At 47.4% G+C, this 18,895-nt stretch overlaps 1 protein-coding gene and 1 long non-coding RNA gene across 2 annotated transcripts; one reads left to right on the top strand and one right to left on the bottom strand.

The window, feature by feature from the left end:
- Positions 1 to 495: 495 nt before the first annotated feature.
- LOC146080701 (uncharacterized) lies at positions 496 to 10,844 on the bottom strand. Its single transcript, XM_083188255.1, has 11 exons — positions 10,780 to 10,844; positions 10,357 to 10,419; positions 9,789 to 9,869; positions 9,331 to 9,390; positions 9,050 to 9,130; positions 7,181 to 7,258; positions 6,456 to 6,524; positions 4,889 to 5,065; positions 4,016 to 4,066; positions 2,286 to 2,321; positions 496 to 827 (listed from the first exon to the last, which is right to left on the bottom strand). Coding segments are annotated over exons 1-11 (774 nt in total). The 5' UTR covers positions 10,781 to 10,844; the 3' UTR covers positions 496 to 750.
- Positions 10,845 to 15,614: 4,770 nt separating this feature from the next.
- LOC146029483 (uncharacterized) lies at positions 15,615 to 18,569 on the top strand. The gene is made up of 3 exons (XR_014455354.1): positions 15,615 to 16,011; positions 16,194 to 16,271; positions 18,539 to 18,569. It is a non-coding gene; the product is annotated as an uncharacterized LOC146029483 (long non-coding RNA).
- The last annotated feature ends 326 nt before the right edge of the window (positions 18,570 to 18,895 follow it).

Raw genomic sequence — 18,895 nt, 5'->3', positions numbered from 1 at the left:
GAGAGAGAACAGGGGATACTGTAGGTGTACAGTGTGAGAGAGAGCAGGGGATAGATGCACAGTGTGAGAGAGAGCATGGTATACTGTAGATGCACAGTGTGAGAGAGAGCAGGCGAGTGGGAGTACTGTACCTGTGTCTGTTGTGGTCCGCAGTTACTGTAGCTGCTAGGTATAGAGCCAGCCTTCTTCTTTGTGCTGCCAATGGAACCCGGGAGGAAGAAGATGACCACGGGAGAGGTGAAGGGGGAGGGTGCTTCCAGTGGAGCGTGAGCTTCAGCAGCCGGGGGGAGAGAGCAGCGTTGCCGCTGCTGCAGGTCGGCAGAGCCCATGCTCTGGGATGTGTGGCTGCGTGGAAGACCAGCGTGGATTAGTGCAGAGGCTGTCCGGCAGTGTGAAGGAGACCAGGGGAGATTATTGTGTTGGCTGTCCGGCTCCTGCTCACCTTGTAATTCACCGCAGTACTGTAATTCCATTAAGGGGGGGTGGGGGGGTGGGTAGAATGGGACTTGTTTTATAACTTCCCTGTCTCCAAATCTCTGCTGCTTTGCATGACCCCCACTGTGCCAGTGCCGGGGAGATGGCAAGTGACATGCTGCGCGCTGTGGTCGGCCTTCTGGCGGGCCAGGGATTGCCCTGGTGGCTCCGTTTCCATGGGCGGGGTGATCAACCCCCCCAAAAAAAGTAGTCTACTACTAAGATGGATAGTAACACAAATAAATAGCACTGCACATTTAAAACAAAATTCATTATTTATATATTTTTTACAATATAATCAAAGAGTTGATTTTCTGCCCCAATGAGTCTCCCGATTTCACTTCGTATGGCATCTGTGAAAATAAAAAAAAATGAACAGTTTTAGAACAATAATACAAGTTGAGTACTTTACAGTAAACATTATTACAGTGTTTATAAGCTCCTGCATTCAGCAAGGCACAAAAAGGCCAAGAGGAATCATGACTGGCAGATGGCCTGACGTCATGATGTTGCCAAGCAGAGGCTAAAGGCCCCCATGCACTATGAGATTTACTGTATCTTACTGTACCTGTAAAATTGCATCTGATTTCCCTTGAATTTCCCCGGCTGCTTCCCAGGAGGCCTACATACTGTACAGTACTGTACAATTTGACACTAGATGTGCCATTCTTTACATCCAATTTGCGTCAGATAAATCACATGTGATTTATCTGATGTAAATTTGGATGTGCCACTGAGACAATGCAGGTTAGCACCTAGCACACTGGCTAAAGCGTCTATGGGACATTGCAGGCTGGCACCAAGCACACTGGCTAAAGGCCCCCATACTGTACATTAGACCGACTTGTCCTAAGGACAATTCGGACCCAATTCTCCTGCGAGCTTCCCGGCAGCTCCCCGGGAGGCTCACAAACAATTTGGCCCTTGATGTGCAATTACAAAACCGGGGAGCTGCAGGGCGGTGAGGAGCAGTGGGGCGGGCAGCAGCGGTGCCGGTGAGGAGCAGGCATGGGGCAGCAGCGGTTCCTGTGAGGAGCAGTGGGGGCGGGCTGCGGCGGATCTCAAATGATCATCAGTGTGCACCGCCGCAGCGGCGGCTATTACAACTTTAAAATAATGTGTCGAATGACTGTCCAGCTTTTGATTGGCTGAGATAGAGCACTCTTAGCCAATCAGCGGCCTCCCTCTGGCGGCAGCTTATTGGCTGAGAGTGCTCTATCTCAGCCAATCAGAAGACGGACAGTCAATGGACACATTATTTTAAAGTTGTAATTGCCGCTGCTGCCTGCCCCCTGCACACAGCACACTGATGATCACCGCCGTGGCCGCACTGCTTCCCCACCGGCACACACACACCCCCCCGCCCCTTAAAGCGTCCCTGGGACAATGCAGACTGGCACCTAGCACACTGGGTACAGAGGGGCAGATGTATTAAAGATCGATATGAGGGAGAAGGGGTATCAGCGCACGTTATGTGCACTGATACCACATCTCCCCAATGTATTAAGGAGCCAGCATGCAGTAAATGACAGGGGCACTATGCGCCTCTGTCCATATCGGCGCTGCTATCTAAATGATAGCAGGCCAAATGTATGAACGGTCAGCACTGCTGACCATTCAGCCCGCTGCTGGTTTTGCGCCAGCAGCAGGCTGCGTAGCCCTATCTCAACAGCAGGGACAGCGCTGTCCCTACTGTTGGCTCTGTGCTACAGTACTGTATGCTGGGGATCTTGCAATTAAAAAAAAAGGTTTAAAAATACCTGTACTGTACTGTAAGTTACAGTATTAAGAAGTATAAAACTGTACTGTACCTTGTTGGTCTTCATCCTCAGATGGTGCAGGAGTTGCTGTAAAAAAAAAAAAAGCACTGTCAGTTTACTACTAGTTTAAAACTAAACTTCTAATCTTCCATCCCCCGAACATACTACAGTACCCTTTTTCCCACTATCTCCATCAGCATTGGTGAAACCGAGATCACCAAAATTCTCATTCACTCTCTTGTCATCTCCCGCCTTGACTACTGCAACATCCTTCTCTCTGGGTTACCTCGAACACGCCTTGCACCACTCCAATCCATTATTAACGCTGCTGCTAGGCTCATCTTCCTCTCCCGCCACTCTACCTCTGCCTCCTGGAACAACCTCCCGCCACCTACTGTATCAGGCTTTCTGATTCCCTTACCTCCTTCAAGCGCTCCCTCAAAACCCACTTTTTTCGACTAGCCTATCCCTCCTCCTAACCTCTTTTGATCCTCCTATCATGCCTCCGTTCCCATCTGTTCCTACAGTACTTACAGTACAGTATCCTATTGTTTTTCGTTCGTCCTCCTTTTACTGTAGTCTGTTAACTCTTATGAGTAGGGCCCTCCTTCCTCACGTACTCACCCTACCTCTTTACCTCACCTGTGCTCCTCTCCTGTTGTTCCCTTCATCTACTGTACTGTACTGTACTTCATTTCAACACCTACAGTACTTCTGAACTGATGCTGATTTTAGTTCTACCAGCTACAGTATACTGTACCCCTATTTACAGTATGCTGTAATTTTCAACACACCCTGTACAGTACGTTACCTTGTAATTTGTTTTTTTGTTTGCTACAGTACTGTATGTACGGCGCTGTGGACACTTTGTGGCGCCCAGGGGCGCTGGAACGTTTTTAGGTTGGGGGGGGGGGCAAGATATAATCTCATTTTGGCGCACCCTAAATTGCTATATGTTACCCCCGGGCACTATACACACTGGCAGCGGCATATACACGTGGGCATTATACACCGGGCAGCGGCATACAGTATACAGTACATGTGGCCAGAGACACCAGGACTGACATTAATCCAGGGGTTGTCATTTACTCGTAAAAAGTGGAAAAAGTGGCACTGTCACCTCCAAACAGATTTATGTGATTACAGTATGTCTGATTATGATAATCAGACATACAGTAATTACATAAACCTGTTTGGTTGTGAATCCAGGGGTAAATGACAACCCCTGGATCCAGGAGTCACTGGGGAAGGGAGGGTGAGAGGAGCAGCATTTACCTTTAAGTTTTAGTTGTGGCAGCACAGCGTGATGGCTGCTGCTGCGGCTGTTGTAGGATGCTCCCGCGGCTCCCGCCCATGCACTGATCCACGCGACCAGTCTCCCTCCCTACGGCCCGCATCACGCCCGCCAATCACTGTGGACGCATCACATCCACAGCCACTGTGATTGGCGGGCGCTGGTTCTCAACATCTCCCCGCAGAAGTCATCCATGTGGGCGGACGGCTGCGAATAGGAATCGGATTCTTGCTGAGGCGCTAAAGCAGCTGTGCGGGCGGGCGGCTGCGATTAATCAGTAATATAGGCGGACGGGCGGGAGGCTGGATCAAGCTTAATCAGCCCACCGCCCGCCCGCCTACTGTATATTACTGATTAATCAGCCGCCCGCACAGCTGCTTTAGCGCCTCAGTAATTTTGGGGGGGGCAAGCTGCCCCCTCGCCCCCCCCCTTCCGGCGCCACTGGTGGCGCCTAATAAATAAACGTACTGCTACTATTACTACTTACATGGTTGGGGAGGAGTTTGTTCATACTGCCAAGGTAGCCAAGGGGAATGCACTGTGGAAAAAGAAATGTTTGATCATTTTCTGTAACAATAGTAATACAGTACAGCATATTGTACAGTACATACGGTACATTACTGTACACTACAGTACAAATACTTTACTGTACAGTACTGAACAATAGTGTCTCATACTGCAGCACATACAGTACAGTACTGTACACTAGTGTACTGTACAGTACTGTATGAACACCAATAAAGTCATAAGAATTGTCATAGTGGAGCACAACTTTCTGTGTACAGTAATGTACAGATGGAGCAGCTCCCATTTCAGCTGCTCCTGGAGACAGAATCTCAGGACAGCTATCCATACTGTAGGCCAGTATTCAATGCAGCAGAAGCAGTTGCAGCAGTGAGTGTTGATGAATGAAGGCATTACACAAGTCAGGGGGCATTGTGCATTAGGTGATGGGGGGGGGGGGTTGAATGCATACTGTAATTACTGTAGGCACTAAAGGGGGGCATTCTTCATACAGTATGGGTCATTCTGTACAGTATACAGAATGGCAATATTGAGGGAATTTTGTAGTGCACAGGTACAGTACAGTACTGTACAGTATACAGTATGGCTTTACAGGTGGACTCCACAACTCCCTCAATGCTCCACACCATTACTCCCACCTTCCCTCCCTGCTCCACACTACTACTCCCACCCTCCCTCCTGCTCTGCATTATTACTCCCTCCCTCCCTCCCTTCTCCACACTATTACTCCCCCCCTGCTCCACACCACTACTATGCTTGATGGGGAAGGGGCCCCAGAGAGATCAATTTATGGGGCCCCAGGATTGCTGTTGCTGGCCATGAGTACAGTACTTACACCCTGGGGGAGTTCTGCTGGATGCAGGAGGAAGCGCTGCTGCCACCTCGCTTTCTTCCTCCGAGCGGCAGGAACAGTAGCTCCAATTTTCCTGTGGCTCCGGGGATGAACAGCTCCAGGTGTCCATACTGCAGGTGTCCATACTGTCCTCCTTTGGCACCTCTGGGTATTGCAGGTCTGTAAAAAAAATTGCACCAAAATTTGAGCTTGCTGATACAGTACAGTATACTAGGTAACAATAAATACAATAGGTAACAATAAAGTCTTGAGCGTAGAGGATACTGTATGCTGTACAGTAGAGAGGGGTGAAGAGAGACAGAGTGCCTAATTCAGAGGTGAGCACAAGCAGACACACTTGTACAGTATTTCTGCGCATGTGTAAGAGGGCATGGAAGGGAGGTGGGGTATATTAGCAGCACTTGCCTCCATAATATACTGTACTGTACTGTACTGGTAGAGATACAGTACCAGTGTTGCAAGTAAGGGGGTACGGCGTGGTACGGAGAAATACTGTATGTTGCAGGTACGCAGTACCACTTACTGTATTCCCTGACCCACTGTCAATTCTATTTTTATTGTAAGTCTAAATATACTGTAATGCATCCGCAGCCCGCCCACCCAGTGTTATGATTGGTGCTGTATGCAGCTACTGGCTACTGCTGATTTAGCCTGTCACACGGTGCCGACAGCATGAAGAGCAGGCTCCACAATTGTAAGTACAGTACAAGCTGCCCGGCTCTCCCCAAGCAAGAGCCAACCCACCCCCAGTCATTCCCTGTTTCTCATTCCCTGTCTCCCAATGCCATGCTACTATTGTCATTAATACCCCTTTTACACCAAGTGAGAAACCCAGGTTGGACACAGGTCAGTGTTGGTGTAAAAGGGGCCACCCTGGTCCAGTAACACTGGTTTCCTACCCAGGTCCTGACCGAAGTTAAACACTGGTTGGACCTGGGTCGTGGGTGGTGTAAATGGTCCCACCCCAGGTTCCACAGGGGAGCTCACATGGTTGATGCTGTACTTTTATACCGCTATGTGTCCTTGAGCACTGAATAAAACTTTTTGAACAAATACTGTATTTAACAAAATAAACAAACCGACATTTTTCAATGCTAACTTTTCATGTCTTTTTTATTTTATTTTTTTAATCAATGACGGAAGGTTGACTGGAAGTTTATCAGTCCTAAAATGGACATTTTTTAATGTCATCCAAAGGGAAAAGCAGGGCTGACCCAGGTTCAGTATAAATGGCGCAGACCTGGGTCCGACCTGGGACATAGTGCTGTGTAAATGGGGTATAAAGCTGGGTTCAACCCTGGAAACTCCTGTGTACAAAGATCAGGTCTAACCAAGGATTTTGGTTTAAAGTGGGTATAAGTCACTCCCCTAGCTTTGTGTGACCATGCCCCCTCATGACACATGGCCACGCCCATTTTTGGTGGAAGCTATCAGTACCACCAAGAAAAAAATTCTACTTGCACCACTGTACAATACTGTAACATCTGATGCAGCCCCATAGAGAGAAAAACTAACAAATACTGTAAACAAAAACATGTACTGTACTTACTAGGTGGAGGGCTGATACGGCCTCTCCAGAGCTGTCTGGGAGCTCCCACTTGTTGAGGGGGTTGCTGGGCTGTTGGAAGACATGTCACCGCAATTAGCAAACGGCCAACGGCACGCCAGACACAAGCATTAGGTCGACATGGTCTAGGTCGACAGTCAAAAGGTCGACATTTTTATCCGAATGTCGACATACTGTACTGTAGTTTTAAGTGTCCATGCACTCGGCACACTATTTTATTCTCACACAATGCCCCAGTGCAGTGATGGCTAACCTTAACACTCCAGCTGTTGTTGAACTACAGTACACATCCCAGCATGCCCTGCATCAGTTTTAGCATGGCCAAATAGTAAAACTGTAGCAGGGCATGCTGGGATGTGTAGTTCATTAACAGCTGGAGTGTCAAGGTTAGCCATCATCTACAAGCATTAGGTCGACCACTGAAGGTTGACATGCATGAAGGTCGACATGACTGAAGGTCAACATGGGTTAGGGAGACATGGTCATTAGGAAAACTAAATTATTAGGTCGACATGGGTATGGTCAACATTCAAAAAGTTCACCATCGAGTTTTTCATTATTGTTGACTGAATGTCGACACAGTCAACATGGACACTAGAAAAGTGCATTGCGTCCCCTCAGCCTCGGCCAACGGCACGCCAACAAAAGACACAAGTTGGAAAGGAAGAAAAAATACACAAACTCAATAAACAAATGACAGGACTTACTGTCAGACGGAGCGGCTGAGGCGCTGGGGGCTGTAACGGCCCGCAAGGGCAGGGTGCCCTGGTCTTCAAGCGGAGGCACTATGTGAAGATGAGAAAAATGAGAAAGTGTGCTGTTTAAATAAAGTTACTGTACTCATTACTGGGTTTACAAAAATCAGTTTTAGCATGGCCAAATAGTAAAACTGTAGCAGGGCATGCTGGGATGTGTAGTTCATTAACAGCTGGAGTGTCAAGGTTAGCCATCACTGCCCTAGTGGATATTAGGGCATGAAATACCGCCTGTCGGCTCTTTAAACAGTGAAAAATCCTATGCCGACCTAATGACTTGTTGACCTTGCAGTATGTCGACCTAGTGGTGAGGCCCTAATGACTGTCGACCATCTTTAGGTCGACCAACTGAATGCTGCTGCAGGGGCAGAGGACTGGGGGGAGCACATGGGTGATGCTGCACTTTTATACCGCTACAGTATGTGCGCTTCATCACTGAATACTGTATAACTTTTTGACAAAATATTTTGCTAAATAAACCAACCAACATTTTTCAATGCTAACATTTCATGTCTTTTAATTTTTATTTAAATCATCGAGGGAAGGTTGGCTTCAGTTTCTCACAAATACAGTATCCTATAAACGACAATACATTAGTGGGGGTTGGTGGTGGAGAGCTTTAACACATAGAAATGCTAATGAGTTAGTGTACTTGGAGTGGGGAGGCTAATAGTGTGATTTTTCCTTTCACAGATACAAGATTCAAATGTAAATGTCCTTTTTAGACAATGCAGTCCAGGTTTATAGTGACCCTTAATCAAATTATCGGTCTGCACTTAACACTACAGAAAGGAGGGTGAACTGTCATCTCTAGTACAGTATGCAGCTTTGAAAAGGGGAATCCAGTCATCACATTTGAAGAAAACTTTCAGATTTTCACAAATACAGTATACTGTACAGGCCCTTAATCTGATCTAAGCGGTAACGGCCGCATGCGGCCGTTCCGCCGATGTTTTCGATCTGCGCATGTGCAGGCGAAATCGCCGCACAATTTTTTTTAACGCCGCAAAGGGGGTGGATAGGGGCGTGAGGGACTACTTAGCCTCATTTCCCTATGCATACGCCCCGCGTTTCATGGGCGTTCCCATGCAAACGCGGGGCGTACGCATGGTAATGAGGCTGTGACGCATGTGTTGGGGGCGGGCATCTGACATCGCCGGATGTCAGCTGCCCGGCCCCATACATGCTTTTACACGGACAAGTGTCCGTGAGGTCTATGGGTGCGGGAGCTGGTGACGTCACCGGCGCGCGCACACACTCGCGCAATGCATTCCTGGGACCGCTGGAGAAGATGCCGGAGGCCTGCTGTGGACGCCCGGGGACTTGGTAAGTATGAAAAGAGGGTTAGGGGTTGAAAAATAAAAAATAAAAAAAAATTCGAATGATTCCAAAAACCACGGTTTTTGGAATCATTCGGATAAGGGATGTCCGGATACCGGATACTCAACCTGTATACTGTACTGTAGTAGCAAACAAAGATGGGTCATAGGAAAGACAGACATTACTGTAGGTCTACAAGCATTAGGTCGACCACTGAAGGTTGACAAGCATGAAGGTCGACATGACTGAAGGTCAACATGGGTTAGGGAGACATGGTCATTAGGAAAACTAAATTATTAGGTCGACATGGGTATGGTCAACATTCAAAAAGTTCACCATCGAGTTTTTCATTATTGTTGACTGAATGTCGACACAGTCAACATGGACACTAGAAAAGTGCATTGCGTCCCCTCAGCCTCGGCCAACGGCACACCAACAAAAGACACAAGTTGGAAAGGAAGAAAAAATACACAAACTCAATAAACAAATGACAGGACTTACTGTCAGACGGAGCGGCTGAGGCGCTGGGGGCTGTAACGGCCCGCAAGGGCAGGGTGCCCTGGTCTTCCTCTAGGCTTGGCACTGTGGGGAAATGATAAAATGTGCTGTTAAAATACTGTAAAGTTATTATTCTTACTCTAAATGGGGAGGAGGGGGTGTTAAAAAAAAAAAGCCGTGGACTGTTTTCAATAAAGTGCTGTGCCCACCACACTTGATAAAATAGACTCCACGTCAACGTGGATACTGGGGGTACTGTATGAACAGGTCGGGAGGACACTTACTGGCTGCCAAAGTTTGAGGGGACCTTCTTGGGGGTACCCTTTCCATCCTCCTCTGAAGTCCTGTGTAAAAATAATTACAGTACATTACAGTATACTGTACTGTAGTGTCCTTTGAAACATTAGTTCACACACACTACTGTAATCACTGAGGTTATGGTAGAGTATACAGTATTGCAGTACTGTATACTGTAGATAAATAATGTCTAGGTCAAAACGTCGTGCATCAGACGTACCGCACGCCTCCACTCCCACCCCCTTTGTGCACGAGACGCAGAGCTACAGTACTGTACCTGACGGGGACATTACGGTAATTGTGCAGGGCTCCCGTGGGGACACTACGCTGACTGTGCTAGGCTGCCGTTGGCCGATGCTGACAGCGTCGCCCAACGGCACGGCAAAAAACTACACAAGTTCAAACACACAAACACAAAACACAATAAAGAAATGACAGGACTTACTGCTTAGCATCGTGGCGATGCTTGAGGGGGGGCCTGTAGCATGCCCGCAGGGCAGGGTGCCCTGGTCTTCAATCGGAGTCACTGTGGGAAAATGTCAAAAATGAGAACAAGTAACTTACCGTACTCTTATTACTGTAAATGGGGCTGGGGTGGCTTTACAAAAAGGCGTGGACTGGATTTTATAAAGTGCTGCGCCCGCCATACTGTACTTTAGAAAATCCACTCTGCTCCACAGTGGATAGGACACATACCGCTGCGCATTCCCTGCTTACGGCTGCCCTGGATAGTGGTTGTTTCAAAAGGAGGCATTTGCCAGTGCAGTACCGGATGTAAACTAGTACTGCCAGTGGCAATTGCCTCCTTTTGTGCATCAGAGGCATTGGCGCAACGCTCCACCCCCACCCCCCTGACATGGACACAACGCTGACTACGCAGGGCTGCGCTAGGCTGCCATTGGCCCACGCTACCAGCGTGGGCCAATGGCACGCCAAGAGAAGACACAATTACTGTACAGTAGGAGAGAAAGAAAAAAAAAACACAAACTCAATAAAGAAATGACAGGACTTACTCTCAGATGGAGCGGCTGAGGCGGTGGGGGCTGGAAGGGTGCCCTGGTCTGCAATCGGAGTCACTGTGGGAAAATGTCAAAAATGAGAACAAGGATGGATTGTACAGTATGGTCGACCGAAAGATTGTCGACAGTCATAAGGTCGACATACTGCAAGGTCGACAGGTGTCTAGGTCGACATGGGATAAGATCGACAGGTCATCAGGTCGACACAAGCATTAGGTCGACATGGTCTAGGTCGACAGTCAAAAAGTTCACCATTGAGTTTTTCATTATTGTTGACTGAATGTCGACACAGTCAACATGGACACTAGAAAAGTGCATTGCGTCCCCTCAGCCTCGGCCAAAGGCACGCCAAGAAAATACACAAGTTGGAAAGGAAGAAAAAATACACAAACTCAATAAAGAAATGACAGGACTTACTTTCAGACGGAGCGGCTGAGGCTGTAACGGCCCGCAAGGTCAGGGTGTCCTCCTCGCCTTCAAGCGGAGGCACTGTGTGAAGATGAGAAAAATGAGAAAGTGTGCTGTTTAAATAAAGTTACTGTACTCATTACTGGGTTTACAAAAAGGCGTGGACTGGATTTTATAAAGTGCTGCGGCCGCTATACAGTAGTGTACTTTATAAAATCAACTCCGCTCCAAAGTGGATAGGACCGCTGCGCTTGGTATGGTCGACCGAAAGATTGTCGACAGTCATAAGGTCGACATACTGCAAGGTCGACAGGTGTCTAGGTCGACATGGGATAAGATCGACAGGTCATCAGGTCGACACAAGCATTAGGTCGACATGGTCTAGGTCGACAGTCAAAAAGTTCACCATTGAGTTTTTCATTATTGTTGACTGAATGTCGACACAGTCAACATGGACACTAGAAAAGTGCATTGCGTCCCCTCAGCCTCGGCCAAAGGCACGCCAAGAAAATACACAAGTTGGAAAGGAAGAAAAAATACACAAACTCAATAAAGAAATGACAGGACTTACTTTCAGACGGAGCGGCTGAGGCTGTAACGGCCCGCAAGGGCAGGGTGTCCTCCTCGCCTTCAAGCGGAGGCACTGTGTGAAGATGAGAAAAATGAGAAAGTGTGCTGTTTAAATAAAGTTACTGTACTCATTACTGGGTTTACAAAAAGGCGTGGACTGGATTTTATAAAGTGCTGCGGCCGCTATACAGTAGTGTACTTTATAAAATCAACTCCGCTCCAAAGTGGATAGGACCGCTGCGCTTGGTATGGTCGACCGAAAGATTGTCGACAGTCATAAGGTCGACATACTGCAAGGTCGACAGGTGTCTAGGTCGACATGGGATAAGATCGACAGGTCATCAGGTCGACACAAGCATTAGGTCGACATGGTCTAGGTCGACAGTCAAAAAGTTCACCATTGAGTTTTTCATTATTGTTGACTGAATGTCGACACAGTCAACATGGACACTAGAAAAGTGCATTGCGTCCCCTCAGCCTCGGCCAAAGGCACGCCAAGAAAATACACAAGTTGGAAAGGAAGAAAAAATACACAAACTCAATAAAGAAATGACAGGACTTACTTTCAGACGGAGCGGCTGAGGCTGTAACGGCCCGCAAGGGCAGGGTGTCCTCCTCGCCTTCAAGCGGAGGCACTGTGTGAAGATGAGAAAAATGAGAAAGTGTGCTGTTTAAATAAAGTTACTGTACTCATTACTGGGTTTACAAAAAGGCGTGGACTGGATTTTATAAAGTGCTGCGCCCGCCATACTGTACTTTAGAAAATCCACTCTGCTCCAAAGTGGATAGGACACATACTGTACAGTACCGCTGCGCATTCCCTGCTTACGGCTGCCCTGGATAGTGGTTGTTTCAAAAGGAGGCATTTGCCAGTGCAGTACCGGATGTACACTAGTACTGCCAGTGGCAATTGCCTCCTTTTGTGCATCAGAGGCCTTGGCGCAATGCTCCACCCCCACCCCCCTGAAGAAAAAATACACAAACTCAATAAAGAAATGACAGGACTTACTCTCAGATGGAGCGGCGCCGCTTGTTGAGGCGGTGGGGGCTGTATCGGCCTGCATTTCCCTCCTCCTCCTCCTCTGAAGTCCTGTGTAAAAATAACATTTACAGTATACTGTAGTGTCCTTTCAAACATTAGTGCATTGGGTCAACACCACTAGGTCGACAGAAAGCAAGGTCGACATGGGTTTTGGTCGACTTTGGTCAAGGTCGACATTTCATTTGGTCAACACACCTACTATTACAGCATTCCCGCCAGACAATGGGCCTTATTCTGATCGGTGCAGATTTCTCCGCATGCGGTCATCCCGCCGATGGTCACTCTGCGCATGTGCAGGCGATTTCGCCGCACGTATTCTTTACACGCCGCACAGGGGGCGTAGAGGGGCGTGAGGGGCGTGTAAAAGGGGGCGCGTGTGTAGGGGGCGGGCATCTGACATCGCCGGATGTCAGCTGCCCGCCCCCATACATGATTTCACACGGACAAGTGTCCGTGTGGTCTTGGGTGGCGGGACCTGGTGGAGCGTGCGGCCCTGCATTGGAATACACTGGAATATACCATGTCGACCTTTTGAATGTTGACATACTGTAATGCTTGTGTCAATCTAATCACATGTCCACCTTGGCCCATGTCGACCTTCCTGACAGTCGACCTAATGACTGTAGACCTAAGTTCATTCTGACCGATGTCCCGATTACCTTTTTTCATAGTAAACCACCCCCACTACCAACGCCGACCCGAAGCGTGGCGAGCGCAGCGAGCCCACGAGGGGCGGCGTTACGTGTCCAACGACCTTTTCATAACCCCACTATCCACGTTGCCGTGGAGTTTAGAACAGAAAGTGTGGCGAGCGCAGCGAGCCACCGAGCCCAGCAAGCACCGCGAGGGGACACGGATATGTACCTGTACAGATAAACGCTTACCCACGCGGGCTTCACAGGTGTCCGCGTCCCCTTGCGTTTGTGTCTATCCAATTATCCATACCCGCTATAATAACAGTAAATACTGTACTACAGTACTAATGTACTTTAATTTTGTTAATGTCATGTACTGTACAGTACCTCTGCTCAGCTTGGCCCTCAATTTGGCCAGTTTATCTGGCTGCCTCCGAAGCAGGTCACTCCACCTCTTCTGCAGCGAGAGGATACTCCTATCCCTGTGCAGGACTTCCAAAATCTCCTCCTTTGCGCTCCTGTATGCGCTGTTCTTCTCTGCATTACTGGCCAAGGATTTGTCCACATGCCGCAGCAAAATCAGGAGCTCCGCATCACAGAAGTTTCTGTTTCTGTGCGCCATGTTGTCTACAGTATACTGTAATGGTGGCCGCCTTCCACGCATGTCACATGTCGACACAGGTCACATGTCAAACAAAAAACGGAAGCCCTCCACTAAAAACGGAAAAATTCGCAGTACAAATTCCACTTAACATGGAAAAATTCGCATAACAAACTTGCGCCGCATAAACCTAAACGCCGTACAGCCTTCACAGATTACGGAAACCCTCCACTAAATATGGAAAAATTCGCAGAAGAAACTTGCGCCGCATAAACTGTATATACTGTACAGTATTAATCGCAGGAATAATACTGTAGCAGCTGCAACGCACAGTTTATTAAATTAAATTAATACAGTATGAGGCCTCCCATATACTGTACTGTACGGTATGAAGACACAATTTTATTAAAGTTAAGAAACTCATTCACTGTATAGTACTGTACAGTACTGGATTGATTACTTTAGCCTACTGACTACCATGTGTCCTGCGTTTTGTGTCATGCGCTGGGGAGTGTTCACTTCCAAAATGGATTCTGCTCAGAGACAGAGACAGCGTTACAGCTACGCAGAGCTGATCATTTTGGTTAGCTGCCGGGACAAGCCTCTGAGCAGTAACCGGGAGAAGCGCAATGCTTATAAGGATGCGCGCAGGATAATAATGCGCAAGTACTGCCGGCTGCGCAGGATTAGGTCACTCCAAAGAAAATGGAGTGACCTAGTCACAAGGCAGCCTGCGAAGCTGGAGGCCCTGCGCCGTTCCGTCGCCAGTAAGTACTGTACACTACTCCTGTTAAGGCCCATACACACTTGAAGATTTTCATTTCAAAAGACTTTGCCAAAATCTTTGATAGATATATCTGTCACCAAAGTAGTGCGTACACACTGATCTATTTTCCCAAAAGAGCAAGAGATGTTCAGGAGGTGAAAGACTTTGCTGAAAATCTTTCATGTAAAAGGCTATTTACTGTACATAATGGGCTGGGTTTGATTTCCAAGGGTGGGAGAAGGGGCCATATTATTCTGTGCATTTCAGTTTTTGGGTCCTGATTCAGAATTGATCGCTGGGCGGAGTATATTCGGAGAAATGCGATTTTGCATGCGATATCAAACGCAATTTAATACCTCTTTATTTCCCGACTATCCACTACGGCGTGGAGTCGAAATTATACAGTGTGGCGAGCGCAGCGAGCCACTGAACCCGAAGCGTGGCGAGCGGACACGGATTATGGTACATTACTGATATCGCATTCCGTGTCCCCTTGCGGCGCTCGCCAAGTTTCGGGCTCGGTGTCTCGCTGCGCTCGCCACACTATATAAAATCAACTCCACGCCACAGCGGATAGTGGGGATATGAACAGGTATTAAATCGCATGTGATATCGCATGCGATTTAGTGGCGCCGTGAAACTACACAAGTACCCGCCGGTCTATCGGATTATGTGTGTACGCAGCACGGGCTGAAAGATTAGCCACTTTCAGCCCGCATGCCGCCCCGCCGCCTCCCCCTGCTCCCTCCCCCAACATGCACCTAAATTCCGGCTACAGTACCCCTCCGAATGGCCACAATTTCATCAGGCTGCTGGGCACCCCTCCGCCCGCAGGTCCTTCCGGCCACACGCCCACCTGACATGTCTGCCTGGATGCCCCCGCACCCCCGCAGCAGCTTCCAGGGTCCCCAGCCGCTGCCTCCTCATACAGTATGTTAAAAAAAAAAGCAGTTGTTAAAACTTTTATAAAATGAGACCACTGCCATCAATGTGAGATTGCCCACAAGTGTATTTATATTATAGATATATTTATGTATATACTGTACAGTATATAGTTAAATATATATATCTATATATCTATATATATATAATATATACTGTATATTATATTTATAGATAATAAATATATATATATATATATACTGTATATACAGTATATACTGTATACAGTGTATACATATCTATTATAATGTGTAAGGGGCATTATGGTTATACAGTAAGGACATTAATAACATGTGTCATGTGTAAGGGGCATTACTGTGTGGTATTATCAGGGGTGCCGAGAGAAAGGGGTAGGGGGTACAAATTACCCAGGCCAAAGTCTGATGGATGATGTCCCTGATCACATGACGGTACAAACATTGGCTGGCGGGAATGCTGTAATACTGTAGGTGAAGGCTGCGTGGGCCACATGTCGAGGTCTTGCGGGCCAGATTTGGCCCATGGGCCTTGTGTTTGACACCCGTGCACTAGAGCGTGGTGGGATAATAAAATACAGTACTTGTACTTTACTGTACTAATGTTTGAAAGGACACTACAGTATACTGTAAATGTTATTTTTACACAGGACGTCAGAGGAGGAGGAGGGAAAGGGCACTTTTGTCATCAAGTGGAAGCGTGGCAAGCGGTATGTGTCCTATCCACTTTGGTGGGGAGTGGATTTTATAACGTACAGTATGGCATCCGCAGCACTTTATAAAATCCAGTCCACGCCTTTTTGTAAACCCACCCCTTCCCCATTTACAGTAATAAGAGTAGAGTAACTTTATGAAAACAGCACATTTTCTAATTTTTCTAATTTTCCCACAGTGCCTCCGCTTGAAAGTTTGCAGGCCGCTACAGCCGCCCCATCCGGCTCAACAGGCGCAGCCGCTGCCCAGTTTGAGAGTAAGTCCTGCCATTTCTTACCGTGGTTTTTGGAATCATTTGAATTTTGTTTCTATTTTTTAACCCCTAACCCTCTTTTCATACTTACCAAGTCCCCGGGCGTCCACAGCAGGCTTCCGGCATCTTCTCCAGGGTCTCCAGCGGTCCCAGGAATGCATTGCGCGCGCACACTCGCGCAATGCATTCCTGGGACCGCTGGAGACCAGGAGAAGATGTCGGAGGCCTGCTGTGGACGCCCGCGGACTGCGCGGACGCCGAGGGACGCCCGGGGACCATCAGGGGACAGGTAAGTATGGCTGCAAAAAAAATATTCCAAAAACCGGAAAATTCCCCTATCCAAAATGCTCGCGGTCCTGAGCATTTCGGATAGGGGATACTCAACCTGTACTGTACTGTACTGTATTTGTGAAAATCTGAAAGTTTTCTTCAAATGTGATGACTGGATTCCCCTTTTCAAAGCTGCATTGTACTAGAGATGCCAGTTCAACCTCCTTTCTGTAGTGTTAAGTGCAGACAGATACAGTAATTTGATTAAGGGTCGCTATAAACCTGCATTGTCTAAAGACTGCATTGTCTAAAAAGGACATTTACATTTGAATCTTGTATCTGTGAAAGGAAAAATCACACTATTAGCCTCCCCACTCCAAGTACACTAACTCATTAGCATTTCTATGTGTTAAAGCTCTCCACCACCAACCCCCACTAATGTATTGTCGTTTATAGGATACTGTATTTGTGAGAAACTGAAGCCAACCTTCCCTCGATGATTTAAATAAAAATTAAAAGACATGAAATGTTAGCATTGAAAAATGTTGGTTGGTTTATTTAGCAAAATATTTTGTCAAAAAGTTATACAGTATTCAGTGATGAAGCGCACATACTGTAGCGGTATAAAAGTGCAGCATCACCCATGTGCCCCCCCCAGTCCTCTGCCCCTGCAGCAGCATTCAGTTGGTCGACCTAAAGATGGTCGACAGTCATTAGGGCCTCACCACTAGGTCGACATACTGCAAGGTCCACATGGGACAAGGTCAACAAGTCATTAGGTCGGCATAGGATTTTTCACTGTTTAAAGAGCCGACAGGCGGTATTTCATGCCCTAATATCCACTAGGGCAGTGATGGCTAACCTTGACACTCCAGCTGTTATTGAACTACACATCCCAGCATGCCCTGCTACAGTTTTACTATTTGGCCATGCTAAAACTGATGCAGGGCATGCTGGGATGTGTAGTTCAACAACAGCTGGAGTGTTAAGGTTAGCCATCACTGCACTGGGGCATTGTGGGAGAATAAAATAGTGTGCCGAGTGCATGGACACTTAAAACTACAGTACTGTATGTCGACATTCGGGGAAAAAAAAACAGTGGAAAAACCCCATGTTGACCTTTTGACTGTCGACCTAGACCATGTCGACCTAATGCTTGTGTCGACCTGATGACCTGTCGATCTTATCCCATGTCGACCTAGACACCTGTCGACCTTGCAGTATGTCGACCTTATGACTGTCGACAATCTTTCGGTCAACCATACCAAGCGCAGCGGTCCTATCCACTTTGGAGCGGAGTTGATTTTATAAAGTACACTACTGTATAGCGGCCGCAGCACTTTATAAAATCCAGTCCACGCCTTTTTGTAAACCCAGTAATGAGTACAGTAACTTTATTTAAACAGCACACTTTCTCATTTTTCTCATCTTCACACAGTGCCACCGCTTGAAGGCGAGGAGGACACCCTGACCTTGCGGGCCGTTACAGCCTCAGCCGCTCCGTCTGAAAGTAAGTCCTGTCATTTCTTTATTGAGTTTGTGTATTTTTTCTTCCTTTCCAACTTGTGTATTTTCTTGGCGTGCCTTTGGCCGAGGCTGAGGGGACGCAATGCACTTTTCTATTGTCCATGTTGACTGTGTCGACATTCAGTCAACAATAATGAAAAACTCAATGGTGAACTTTTTGACTGCAGACCTAGACCATGTCGACCTAATGCTTGTGTCGACCTGATGACCTGTCGATCTTATCCCATGTCGACCTAGACACCTGTCGACCTTGCAGTATGTCGACCTTATGACTGTCGACAATCTTTCGGTCGACCATACCAAGCGCAGGGGTCCTATCCACTTTGGAGCGGAGTTGATTTTATAAAGTACACTACTGTATAGCGGCCGCAGCACTTTATAAAATCCAGTCCACGCCTTTTTGTAAACCCAGTAATGAGTACAGTAACTTTATTTAAACAGCACACTTTCTCATTTTTCTCATCTTCACACAGTGCCTCCGCTTGAAGGCGAGGAGGACACCCTGACCTTGCGGGCCGTTACAGCCTCAGCCGCTCCGTCTGAAAGTAAGTCCTGTCATTTCTTTATTGAGTTTGTGTATTTTTTCTTCCTTTCCAACTTGTGTATTTTCTTGGCGTGCCTTTGGCCGAGGCTGAGGGGACGCAATGCACTTTTCTATTGTCCATGTTGACTGTGTCGACATTCAGTCAACAATAATGAAAAACTCAATGGTGAACTTTTTGACTGCAGACCTAGACCATGTCGACCTAATGCTTGTGTCGACCTGATGACCTGTCGATCTTATCCCATGTCGACCTAGACACCTGTCGACCTTGCAGTATGTCGACCTT

This window comes from Crinia signifera, chromosome 1 (assembly GCF_055691185.1).
Source record: "Crinia signifera chromosome 1, ASM5569118v1, whole genome shotgun sequence".
Lineage (NCBI taxonomy): Eukaryota > Metazoa > Chordata > Amphibia > Anura > Myobatrachidae > Crinia > Crinia signifera.
This window is presented reverse-complemented; position numbering and strand designations above follow the sequence as displayed.